This window comes from Misgurnus anguillicaudatus, chromosome 9, assembly GCF_027580225.2.
Source record: "Misgurnus anguillicaudatus chromosome 9, ASM2758022v2, whole genome shotgun sequence".
NCBI classification, from domain to species: Eukaryota; Metazoa; Chordata; class Actinopteri; order Cypriniformes; family Cobitidae; genus Misgurnus; species Misgurnus anguillicaudatus.
In genome coordinates this window covers 34,044,017-34,057,403 of record NC_073345.2, presented here as the reverse complement: position 1 = coordinate 34,057,403, position 13,387 = coordinate 34,044,017, and the positions used below count along the sequence as shown (strand labels likewise).

The window sequence follows — 13,387 nt, the reverse complement described above, 5'->3', positions numbered from 1 at the left end:
ATTACTAAAAAGGCAAAGTGTATTTGCAAAATGAGCACCAGTTTTTACCTGCTGAACATCTTATTCAATAGATTTTTATAGGCCTGTCTGTAATACATCCTCAATAAGACTAAAACTGAGCTATCAAAATCAATCTGTACACTGAATCCTTCAAATATGTTGCCATTTTATCACAGTGGATCTCAAAAAATAAAACAAACATTTATAGATCTTGTACAATTAAACCAAGACAGATCATCAAATAAACACGAGGGAAAAAAACATTAACATGTTTCTCAGCAGTATTCAATACTCAAGTAGTGTTGTTGTTTGTTAAACAGGCACTTTCATTTGTGACAATGGCATGTATAATGAGATTTAAGCTGAATCGTGTTTTTCTTTAAAAAAGTGAAATGCATTCTGACAATAAAGATAAAGTCAAATTATTGTTTTCCCACATGATAACGAACTGACATAACATAGCTGATAGCCAGTGTGTTGGTGAGTGCAAAGTCATTTAAAAAAGCTTTTCTCATCATCTCGATCAAATACATCCTTAAAAACAAGGATATAACCTTCAAGATGAATAAAACAGTTCCTCAAGAAAACATTCAGACCGGGTAAAAATGCCCCCATGCTTTCATAATCAGTCTTAAGAGTGTGACATCATAGTGCACACGTAAACCACTACGAATCTCTGTGTAATGTTTCATCTCTGATGGACAGAGCGGTGATCCACACAAGAAAGCACACAGTGGATCATGTGCACTTATGAAAACTTTGTTTTTCTCTCTCGCTCATTTAAATGTAGAAGTCCAATCTGCTGGAGATGACTTTGCAACCCTGCATGGAGAAGACACGTTCTTCTTTGGGGAAGTAGTTGAGATCGTGAGCCATCTGTTCGACAGCTTTTTCATTGCGGGGTATACCCTTCGCTGCCATCTCAGCCAAACCACACTGGACGACGTGCTTGTATTCCAACGGAAGAAACGGCACGAAAAAATCAACCAAGTTCTTGTCGATTAAACTTGTGTGCCAGAAACCACCTACAGAAAGAAAACATCATCAGGTCTTATTAATCTATGAGAACATAACACCCATGCATAATGTTCATTTGCAGGCAACCCTACTGAAAAACAGCATATGTTGTGTTTTGGTGCTGGTTTACTAGTGAACACCAGCTAAACCAGCACCAAACCAGCATTAGCACAAGCATCCCATGCTGGTCATACCAGCCAGACCAGCATATGTTGTGTTTTGGTGCTGGTATGCTGGTGACCACCAGCATAATCCCCATGCTGGTTTGATGCAGTTTTTTTTCAGCAGGGAAAAAGGACGAGTAGGAAGTTGTTTGGTAAGGGGGACATACTGTTCTTGTTGTTGAAGACGGCCAGTGACAACGCCGTCTCGAGATCCTTCAGCTGAATCTCCTCACGTTCTTTTCCGTCCTTCCAGAAATTCAGAGCCACCTGAACGATGTTTTCTCCTCCTGCATTACTGTGGAAACGCATGAGAAGACTCTGTATCCATAAATCGGCCTATTTGCTTGTAAAAAAAAATAAAAGCATGATCATGACACTAACCTGAGGAAGATGAAGATCGCCTGTCTGTACGACACTCCGTTCAGGTTGTCATAGAAGTCCAGATATGGTTTTATACCATCAATTAGGCCAGGATGCATTTTATCCATCTCATCAAAAACAAATATTGATCGTGCACAGATGGAGACATTTCCCTTTATCCATTCCTGCAATTGCGTCTGTGCATGCACAAAAACATTAACAAAACAGAGATGATACTTAAGTGTAAATATTTGTTTAATATTTAATAAAAAATCTTTTTAACTAAATGATGATGCATTATAAAAAAATTAATTTTTATAATTAAACATTGAATCATTAAATTCCATGTTCAATGCATTAAACTGTAATCGTCCGATTTCAAACACAGCATTTCAGTTTAACCAACAGACAGTAATTTGAGGTATTTTTGGAAGTTACCATGTGCACAAAATTTACCTTGTATGTGTCTATGTGGACCTCATGAGGAAAATGTGCTGTGGCTGTAAACAGATGAACGAAACTGCTCGACATTCCTTTGTGGTAAATATTTTCGGCTATAAGTTGGCTCACAAAGTTCTTCCCAGTACCGGTCCAGCCATGGAGGGACAGAACAAGTGGCTTTTTCGGGTTTTTATTTTTCATGAACCCTGTGACGGCTTTTAGGATGACCTGAGAGGCGATGTGCTGCCCGAACAATTTTGTCTGGAGATCATGCGTCAGCCCTGAGGATGAGAAGATGAACTGAGGGCTTAAAAACCTTTCAGGATATCACAGGAGATACATTCCCTGGAATACCCAGATAACACCAGCATAAGCTCATAGCTGGTTTAAGGTGGCAGGAGCTGGTTCAAGCTGTTCCTCCCAGCCTGGCATAGCTGGTGGGTCAGTTGGTCTTCCAACCTGACCAGCTAAAACCAGTTAAGCCTGCTTAAAGTGTGACCAAAACACAGCTAGACCAACTTGCAAAACCAGCTAAAACCAAGCTGGGAGATTTTTCATAAGGTATAGACTTTTTAATGCTAAACATCAAATATATGGCTGCATTATTATTACTGTTGTTTATATAACATTACTATTCATGAAGCAAAAATGTAAAAACAGTGTTATAAAAATCCAGCTAAGATCAGCATGAGCTGATAGCTGATTTAAGGTGGCAGTAGCTGGTTTAGGCTAGTCCTACCAGCCTGGTCAAGCTGGTGGGTCAGCTGGTCTTCCAGCCATTTAAGCCACGTCCAGCTTAAAAATGGCCCAAAACACAGCTAGACCAGCTCCCTACACCAGCTAACATCAAGCTGAGAGACCAGCTTATGCTGGTCTAAGATGTATTTTTCAGTAAAGATGCTATTTAAAACCAGATTAATACTAAATCCTCCATGAGCACACTTTTGCTTTTGATACCACAAAGAAAAACAAATCACATTGATAGAGAGCACAGCCTGATCAATCGAAAGTGTTTTGCAAGGTCTGATCAAAAATCTAGATTACCTGTTGCATTAAAGTTGATCCATTGCTCGTCACACCCCTCATATATATATCGATAGAGTTTTTGGCCCAGTGCTACAGCCCCTGCGCCCACAATCACTGATGTGGACACGGGCTCTATCGCCTTCACAACCGCTACTGAGATCAGGATACACTGCAGCAGGGTGCTAAATGTACGAGGACGCCCTACTTTCATTGTACTAAGTCATTGAAACTTTTAAAACAGCAAACCGAAAGAAAACATCAAAGCTCCAACTCACACAACCGCGACTTCCTGGTAAAGCGACGTCATTTGAGTGCGACGCACGACAAGTGTCGCACTATGCGTGTTGTTGCATACAATTAAATGACATTTTTTTAAAACACGTAAACATAAAAGAGATAAACATAGCAAAAAATTACACTATTCAATACATTTATATTATACAATACCTATATATACTATTTAAATATAATTTATAAGTACATAATATGAAATCTAAAGGTTTCCAGCTTGGTTTTAGCTGGTGTAGCAAGCTGGTCTAGCTGTGTTTTGGTCACTTTTTAAGATGGTCTAGCTGGACGAGAAGCTTGCCAGGCTGCTGTGAGGACCATCTTAAACCACGTACTGCCACCTCAAACCATTTAAAACCAACTACCAGCTTATGCTTGGTTTTAGCTGGATTTTCAGTAATTCCTTCAATTAGAATTCACTGTTATAATAAATGCCTGCATAAATAGATTAATATTAATAATTAATGGACGAATAAGCGTGATATATATAATTTAATTAATACAAAAATGCAAGTTAATTAATTTTAAAATTGCAAGCTAGTAGTGAAAGCCATCACTTAGTATCAAAACTGCACAAATGTTACATCTCGTAAGCATCCAAATCTAAGCATCACTATTTAATTAAATTCTATTTAATACTGTAAATGTGAATGTATAATTTATTTATATTAAAGACCTGGTTTGTCCACATACGTGGACATCACATTTTTTGTTGTGCACTATTCAATTATAATAAAGTTATACTATAATGAAGTTACTTATTTCTGTGTAACTGGAACCAAGTTACACAAACGTGGACACTTACTGCTTTATGTTCAAAGAAAATTTTTTGGTTATTATATTTATTGGTTATTCCTAACCCCAAATAGCTGAAAGAAATCTCAAATGCAAGCCAAACCAAAGCTCGGGTCATAGGAGGTTAAGATACATTGAATTTAGCAGGTTTACAGGTCCAGACACTGCATGAATGAAACAGAAATCATAACTTGAAATACAAACCTGTTTGGTTGTATGAGATCCAGTCCGATCTACAGCACTCGCTAAAAGAGTAAAACATGTTTTGATAGCTGAGCAGAAAGCCGGTGACAGCTGATGCCATAACGACAGCAATGCTGGTGCTGATGGGCTCGACCCCTTCTGTCACAGACAAACTCCACGAAATACACACAACAAACAGCAGCCAACATCTCAACCGCATTGTGTATACTAAAACCGAGCTGAAAAACTAATCTAAATCAATTCTGTACTAGTGCAGTGAAGCTACTTCCGCAAACCGAACCAATGAGGATCCGCTTTAGATCATCAAACAGTTCCGCGCTATGACGTCACAAAGATCACGCATATCGAATAAAACGACATCATAAGTTAAAGCTATAAGGACAGTTAGGATTTCCTCTACATTTGACCTCTTCATCTGATACCGTTTAGGTGATAGCCCCCTTCTTTGTCCTCTTCTACTTTATATTTATTTTTTTCTGTATATTGTCTCTTGTGTTTATTGTATATGTGGATACTGTATGTCTACTTTTTTGAATGTTCTGTACGTTCTTGCAATAATAAAAAAACGACATCATAAGACTCTTAAGATTTCACTGTTATACAATTGCAGTATTTGATGCATATAGTTTTATATTTTTATAATAATAATCACAATGTTGTAATGGCAAAACTTTGCCATTAATATATTACTACATTGTGATTATTATTATAGAGAGTCATTATTGTTCTTAATTAGAAATTAACTTTTTACTAAGGTCAAAGCTGCACTCTTGCTCTTTTAAATAAGGGCATATTTTTAACTACATAAACAAATCATTTTTGTAACCACTTATGTAAAATTCTTTCATTTATTATTTATGAATACATTCTCCATCAAAAGGCTGTTTACTAGACATTAAAATTATTAATTAATAGATTATATGTAAGAATATAAAAAATGGTCTATGGACTATGATGTTGACAAAGTTTAACTGTTATGAATAAAGAATGTTTTGGATATTCAATTCCCTTAAGATAAAAATTGATTACAGTATGTCATTTTCATTTCAATTATTTTAAAATTATTTGCATCAAATTATGCATTATTTTTTCATTTGTGGGATTTACTAAAAAAATTCTAACAATGTTACACCACCAGATCAATACATTTATCTGATACAGGGCTCTAAACACACATAATTAATACGAAACCAGAGGCATGAAACATGCAAAGACTTCTTTCTGATAGTAACCATTGATGACATCTGTCACACCAACACCTGCCAGTGTTTGACTGGTGCAGCTGTGCACAGTAGAAGTCCAAATTCAATCCTTTACTAAGATGACAACAAGAAAATCTTATATTCTGCTTTAAGTTCATAGCTGTGATTAAGATCAAGAAATGCATGATAATTTCTCATATTGTTAGTAGCTAAACCAAGCTAAATCCAACAGATCTCTGTCTTTTAATGCACGAATAAAACACGTGTGCTACATTTAAAATAAACATATAAAACCTACTGTTATATAAATATGAAGTTCTACATTTTGTGTCAGGAAATATAAAATCAAGAGTCGTTGTAATAGACTTGTAATGTGCGCATATGCACTCTAGAGGGCAGAAAAATTTTACTCCTTCTGGACTTTCTATTGTTGCTTTCTTATTATCTTGTCTATGAGTAAAAAAGGAAATACTAAAGTAAAAAAAAGAAAAAAAAAGAAAAATACTTTAAGACCTTATGAAAAAAATAAAAGAAAAATACTTTAAGACCTTATATATGTTAATGAGGTCTGATATAAAAAATAAAACCATCAAATATTTTGTTAATTATAATATAATGTTAATGAATGAAGCAGAGTAAATTCAACATAAATAAATGTAATTTATAAGAATAACATCTTTGTAAAATATTATTAAATAAACTACTGCTGGTGCTGCTGCTGCATGACGTCATCTCCGGTGTTCTGCCATTTTGCGGTTGCGGATCCGTGTCGAGCTGCTGTTGCGTTTCCTCATCGATCACCGACAACAAAACGTCCAATTTTATTCCGCAACCGGTCACATTTAAACGATAAAATGTCAGATTTTGACAGTAACCCCTTCGCGGACCCGGACTTTAGCAACCCGTTTCAGGTAAACTAAACAATCGTATTTTTTATGGTTATATTTTGGTTTGTAGGCTCGTTTGATATCTCAGTCATGAAATACATTTTCTGGTAAATATATATTTCGCAATAATACCATGTATAATGTATATAACGTTAAGTCTTTATTTAATGCATGTATATACTGCCTGTACTAATATGCATTTACAGTGAAGCTGCTTTGCAAAATTGAGAAATGGAAATTACAGTGAGTTGAATTGGTAATGTCGATTAAATTGTGATGAATGAACGGTTTTTAATATTATTAGATGGGCCAAAGCAGGTTTCCTTTAAGTTTAAATAGGTTTATTTTCATTACATTTATTTATATCAACGGTTCCCTCTGTTTTGGCTTTATTATGGTAATGAAAAGAGGCTGGGAGCTTTAAACCTGGGCTTGGTTCTGTATGCTAGCTATGTTGCATTGACTTTATGGTGATTGTATTTTGGACGTAAATTGGTTTTTGTGGCGATTTTTAGTCAGTTAACTAGTGAGTTATGAGCTGATCTTAATGTCTTCAGTGTGTAAATATTAACGTTATCTCTTCACTGTGTGTGTTCATTTATTTGGGATTTAATGGGGATGTTTTGGCACAGTAAGGTCTGATCTGTGTAGGTTTGTGTTTTGATAAGTGATATGACTGTGTGTGTGTGTGTGTGTGTGTGTGTGTGTGTGTGTGTGTGTGTGTGTGTGTGTGTGTTCAGGTCAGCTGATGAAATAAGATCATAAGATCCCTCAGAGCCTACTTTGTTGTAATTTTATTATGCATGTTTTGGTTTGTTGCTCCAATGCTCCAAATGTTTCTAGTATATCAGATCTGGTTGTAAAAAAGACACCGCTTTGTAATTCAGTTTAACCCAACATCCATCTGCCTTGGCCCAGGTAAAAAAGTTTACTTGAATGCACAAAAAAATATTAGGGATGCACCAATATATCAGCCTATTATCAGTATCGTCTGCCTATTGTTTAAAAACAGCTTATATTACAAGGAGTAAAAAGCAAAACTATCAGTATCGGTAGATATAGATATCATTCTGAATGATCGAATAGGTTTAGCAAGTATTTTTAAATACCAGCAAGTACATTAGTACTAGGGTTGGGCCAATAAATCGTGCAATTCTGCTTGCTATGCTTTCAATGGTTATGCTTACATGCACAAAATTTTGTCAATCTGACTGAATTTAATCCGATTGCAGGTTACGACACTACAGTTTACATTCATCCTAAACATTGCAATCTGAATAAAATGTTTGCTTACATGTACATTTTATAATCCGAACCGAACATCTGCAAAACTGGGTTGCCAGATTTGCGCCTTAAAACCAGCCCAAAGGACATTCAAAACTAGCCCAAAAGCATCCCAAGGACTATTTACAGCCCATATATCAATAACCTATGAACAAAATTATTTCATCTTTAACACGCAAAAGAAAATACAGCTGGAAATCAGTTTAAACAGTAGCCCAAATCTAAACTAAAAAAAAGCAGAGGACTTGGCAACCCAACACACCGGACAGCATCTCTTGTAGAGTTCACGCTTTATCTCTGGATTAAAGTCAAAGTTGAGTTGGAATAACTTGTTCTTAAGAAGTTTTCAGATATAGTCAATAAAAACACACTTTTCGAAAGGCACAACGCTATTTTATTGCTTTATGTAATGTTATGACATGAACGCTGTAGAATGTACAGCACCTGACCCCACTTACGTAAATAAGAGGTAGATATAAGACGTGATATTGAGCACAATTGTTCTGCGCATGTGCACAATTGAGAAAATATCAGGATTCACGCGTTTACATGCATACTTTTCTCCTGATGATTGCATCACAGATCGGACTTCAGCACCCCTTTTAATACGATTGAAATTTGGATCCGATCGAACTCAATCATATTGATTAAGGTGTTTACCTGAAGGCTTTTCAATACCATTGAGCCATCAATACAATTACAAATGGATTATTTGGTTGCATATAAACGTAGTTCATGAATTACAGTGAAATGCCGCTACATCCAAAAGCCAGAGGGCGCTCTCAAGCAGAAACTCAATATGCGCCGCAGAAGAAGAATCATTTCCGTCGAAGGACTGTTCCAATGTTGAGGATCCTCGGAATTTCAGCCAAGGACTGAGCCCTTCGTTGGAAAATTATCCCATATACAGGAAAGGATGCATATGTGTATCCGTCATGCTCTTCGCGCGCTGAAATCGCCCACAATCCAATGCGTGTAGCACCGAAAGCACACCTTTCATTGAAGTAATGACGCAATGACGTGCACTTGCTAGCCTGTTCATTTACGTGTTTTACGAATGCTTAAGAGGAGCCTCGCCTAGCCTCTGAAAGAAGTGACTTGTAAGGACTAGTCCTGTCAAGGAAGTATCCTTGACATTGAGAAACGTCCACAGCTCCAGGAAAAATACTATAGCAGGTATGCATTGATGTCACTTTTCCACGTGCCCACACCGGAACTCGCCCTGTTGAGTGGCAAAACATTCAACAAAATGGCTGGTTTTCATAGCGACTGCTGCGAAAGTGGCAGTAAATCTGACTATTATCAGCTTAAATTGAATTGTTTTGCCACTCAGGGGGCGTAACCGCAGTCACTTTCGCCGAAGGTGACGTCACGTGCATACCCTCTATAAGCATATTTATATCGCTGTTTATCAAACTTTTCTTTTTCTTATCAAGAAAGAGCTGTGCATAATATCGCTTTTGCGGTTCAGAATCAATATCAGATTTTTTGTGCTAAATTGAAATGTAAACGTTACACACTACAAATACACTGGTTAAAAGTATAATTTTACTTGAGTAATATTTTAATGCACTTGAAAACAATTGTACTAAATATCAGTAATACTTAAATTTATTTATTTAATTTAAATTAAACGATTTTTAGTGCTTTGAAATAGTGATGTCTCAGAATAGCGCAGTTACATAATTAGTACTTGAAAATAGTTCATTATATTTTACCTGGTTGAGGAGATGTTTGTATGTTTTACATTACAGATGTCGAAAAGTCAAACGGGTGAACTCTAAACAGCTTTATGTTGTGCTCAGACAAATGCTAATTCATAAACAGCATATTGTGGCCTTTGATCTGAAGTATGGGACATAATAATTTCTCTTTCGCTCGCTCGCTCGCTCTCTCTCTCTCCCCCCTACACATTTCATTCATCTTTGCTTCTAAGGTTTTACTAGTAAGTCGACGTTGATTTAAGCTGGTCAAAAGCGATTAGCAATAATGGTATGCGGTCTGTCACCGAGTTGCCGTGGTAACTCAACACCAGTGCAGTCCTGTAGCTGACCGACTGTAACGGCACGTCTCAATAATTCATGCAGGATCTGGATTGCATTGTGTTTCTTAAGCCGTCTACAGACCACCTTACAATGAATGAGCTTGTAGATTTCGCTGTAGTGCTGAATGTGCTGTTTTCATTGCCATGACCCAAACCTCATGTTTTAGTGAAAACCAGTCCGATACATACATCAGCAGTATGCTTAGCCGGTGTTTATTTCAAGCCGTTTGTTGTCTTGTGTAAATAATTTGAGCCTGTAGGCATAATTGTTTTTGATACATTTTAAGATTCTTATTTTGTTTCATACATCTCATCTGTTCACCAGCTGCTGCCCATATCTCACTTCATACCTTGTTGTTTAAATACATAATGATTGACCATGCAATGAATGAGGCACGTTATAATATTTTTCTGTATGCAATTGAACCGGTGTGTAGTCTCAGATCAGTGTAGATGTGAATGAAGCTCCTCCAGTCAGATATTATTCATGAAACTCTGTTTAAGAAAACAAGTGCACTGCCATTGTACAGAGTAAATGGCTGTTTCTCAATATGCGTTCTTCAGCGATCTTGCGTCCTCGTGTCCTCGCTCTACGTCATCATTAACGGTCGAAGTTCATTCCAATTCTCAAGAACGCTAGGACAGAGGACGCATGAAAATACCCGGATGTGTTCTTGATATCGAGGATGCATTGAGTGCAGACTTGCTGAAATCGCTTTACGCCCCAAAAGTCATTGCGGCAAAACTTCCGAGTTCGTTCTTCCAACGTCGCCTGGCAAGACCGATCTCCACGAGGACGCAAGTCCGTTCTTTGCGTTCTTGGAATTGAGAAACAGCCAATGTTTTATATTTTACTTTGAAGGCATAAAGCGTAGTCTTTATTTCATGCATCATTCCCCACATTGTTTGCTAATCATTAAGTTTAATGTTTGTTGACTTTCACATGCAGTTCCTAAAAAATAAACTAAACCAGCAATGTAAATAGTCCATATCCTGGAGATCCCTGATAGAAACTACACTGTCATGCTAAAGCTGTCAAATCTGATGTAACTTTATCAAGAAGTAGGCATGCAGCAGGTCAGGATGTGGCAGACTCGCTGCATGAAGCGTAAGCGAAACTTGGTGAAAGGAAGCCACACGCTCTCGTGCATCGTGCATTGGTTCTGATGGTGCAGTTTGAGTTTCATTGTAATGCTTTCATAATGCAACTACTGTCTCAAGGCTGTGTACTTGTTAAAACAGTCAATGTTTGTGTTTTTGCTTAGACACACAGGATGTGTTAAAGTAAGCTGTCTAAATAAGATGTTGTTCTTTGTGTCTCACTGATGGAGAATTGAGAACTGGAAGGGGAACCTAATGATCTTAGTAGATGTTTCTGGAGACTTAGATCGTTCTGGAGATGCATGGGAACCTGAAGCCAGTTTCTGTGTTTGTGTGCACGTGTGTGTGTGTTAAGGAAATGATGACTAAGTCTAAGTTACTCATGATGAGATGTTTCATTGAATAACAATTTTCAGATCTTACTTAAGAATTTTTACATAAATAACAACTTAAAACTTAAATTTATACATGTATGTATATGTATATGTATATGTATATGTATATATATATGTATGTATGTATGTATATGTATATGTACACATACACATACATATACATTCAGATTATACAGAGGTTGCTTATTTTAAGGACTAGTTCATTTCCTTTCACAGATATAAAGGAAAGTGATATTGGTTAACTCAAATGACACTGTTGGCTAGGGTTCTGGTAACAGACAGAGAGGAAGTTCATTTGAAGGTTTGAGATCCACTGGCTGTCTTTTCGCTAGAGCTGCTGTTTGTAGTTTTTCTGACCCAAATGCTTTGCCCTTTACACTAGGGATGCTCCGATCAATGGCGATCTCCACTAATAATACGTTGCAGATCACTATTCTGAATCGGACAGCATCTTATTACAGTTATTTCATGTACTACGGCTTTTGATCAGTAAGTCCTTATCGATCTAAAATCACTGTTAGTTTGAGTCGTTTATAACATGCATTTGAAAAAGCAACACACGTCAAACATAATTATTAAACATATTATTTATTATCATGAAAATACCTGAAAAGGTTTGAAGAACAGCAATATTAAAATATCATTCAGCCATTTCATGGAGCTGCGTGTCATCACAGCTGCGTGTGTATTGTTCTTCGTCTACAGCGCATTTTGAGTTTCTGCACGAGAGCACCCCCTGGCTTTGGATGTAGCGGCATGTCACCGTAATTCATTGAGAAACATAGCAAGCATTATCGGCCGATCGATCGGAGCATCCCTACTTTACACAGCTAAATATTAAATGTATCAGGGCTCCAGACTAACTTTTTTCACTAGGAGCACAGTGGCCCCTAACTGAAAATTTTAGGGGCGCAACCAGAAAATTTAGGGGCACACACTGTAAATGAACATGCTAACCAAATATTCACATTTCTACTAATTTCCACTGTATTACTTATAAATACTTCGATGATAGATGCAGAAAGTACAATGTGCTGTTTCAAATTCAGGTCACATCACAAAAAAAGGTCAAATTTACTGGTCGCACATGTGCGACTGGATGTAAAATTCAAGGGGCACACTCTCAAATTTTGGTGTCAAAATGCCACCATTTGGTGGCAGTCTGGAGCCCTGTGTATGTAAAGCTGTATCCTCCATAAATAAGACAATCTTTGAAAAGGACGTTAGGGTTTCTTTAGGGTTGGTTATTTTGGCTAACACTGACATTATGTACATTGCAGAAAGAAAAACGTGAGAATTTATGACCCTGCCCATAAAATCCAGGCCAAATTTTCATAATCTGTTTTGTGAGATTTGGAGAACCAAGGCTGCATTTACACTACCTGTTTGAAGTGACTCAATTTAGATTTTTTTCCCTGAAGTGGCACAGATCAGGTACGGATGTGTAAGCAGGAAAAATGAGCATAGATTCCAATATTCTTCAATCAATACCTGTCAGCTCTCCCATTGTTAACGGGAGTCTCCTGTATTTCATTAGATATTTTGTTATGTAAAAATCACATCAATATATTATTCCAAGACTGTCCAGTTGTAGGGCTGTGCAAAAAAAAATCGCCTGCGATTGTTCAGTAAAGCCGGTTCCGTGATTACAAGTAAATCTCCATCAGCTGCTTTCAGATGGAGTGACATTTACTTCACAGAACCGTAGTTCACCGAGAAGCTAGGCAAAATCGCATATCGGAGTCGATTTTCCTCGATTATGAACACGGTTTTGTCTAGCTTTTCTGTGAACTACATCTGAAAGCAGCTCATGCGTTTTACTACTAATCAAGGAACCGGCTTTACTGATAAAACACACATGAGAAACGCAGACGATTGTGCGCACAGCCCTATCCAGTTGCCAGATCCTGTATGAAACGCATCCTGCTCGCACAATAGACACATCATACAATTTTTTACCTCAACCTGGCAACCTACAACTTGGTTGCGCTGTTAATATCTGCTCAGGTAGATGGGGGAGAAGTTGAATTAAGTATTACTATTAAAAATTACATTAGTAAGCTTCTAAAAAATATATAACTGCAAATTTAACTACAGCTTGACGGAGGAATTTAATTTCTAATCATGAAGCAACATCGACAATTCCCATGCTTTTTGCAAAGTATTGTCAGGCTGATTT

The 13,387-nt window shown here is 37.1% G+C and overlaps 2 protein-coding genes across 3 annotated transcripts in view; one reads left to right on the top strand and one right to left on the bottom strand.

Moving 5' to 3' along the window:
- Positions 1-58: 58 nt before the first annotated feature.
- On the bottom strand, positions 59-4,602 carry tor1 (torsin family 1). 2 transcript variants are annotated; one of them, XM_055180899.2, is made up of 5 exons: positions 4,296-4,602; positions 1,998-2,263; positions 1,563-1,738; positions 1,349-1,476; positions 59-1,025 (listed from the first exon to the last, which is right to left on the bottom strand). In XM_055180899.2, exons 1-5 carry the CDS (start codon positions 4,492-4,494, stop codon positions 781-783), a joined length of 1,014 nt encoding a protein of 337 aa, XP_055036874.2. In that variant the 5' UTR covers positions 4,495-4,602; the 3' UTR covers positions 59-780. The 2 variants fall into 2 exon arrangements, with proteins under 2 accessions (XP_055036874.2, XP_055036875.2); XM_055180900.2 differs by lacking the exon at positions 4,296-4,602 and adding an exon at positions 3,027-3,335.
- A 1,620-nt stretch (positions 4,603-6,222) lies between these two features.
- Positions 6,223-13,387, top strand: part of scamp1 (secretory carrier membrane protein 1) — a 37,685-nt gene continuing 30,520 nt past the window's right edge. Inside the window, exon 1 of the mRNA XM_055180898.2 lies at positions 6,223-6,408. Coding sequence (XP_055036873.1) covers positions 6,352-6,408 — 57 coding nt within the window. The 5' untranslated portion in view covers positions 6,223-6,351. The remainder of the gene's footprint in view (positions 6,409-13,387) is intronic.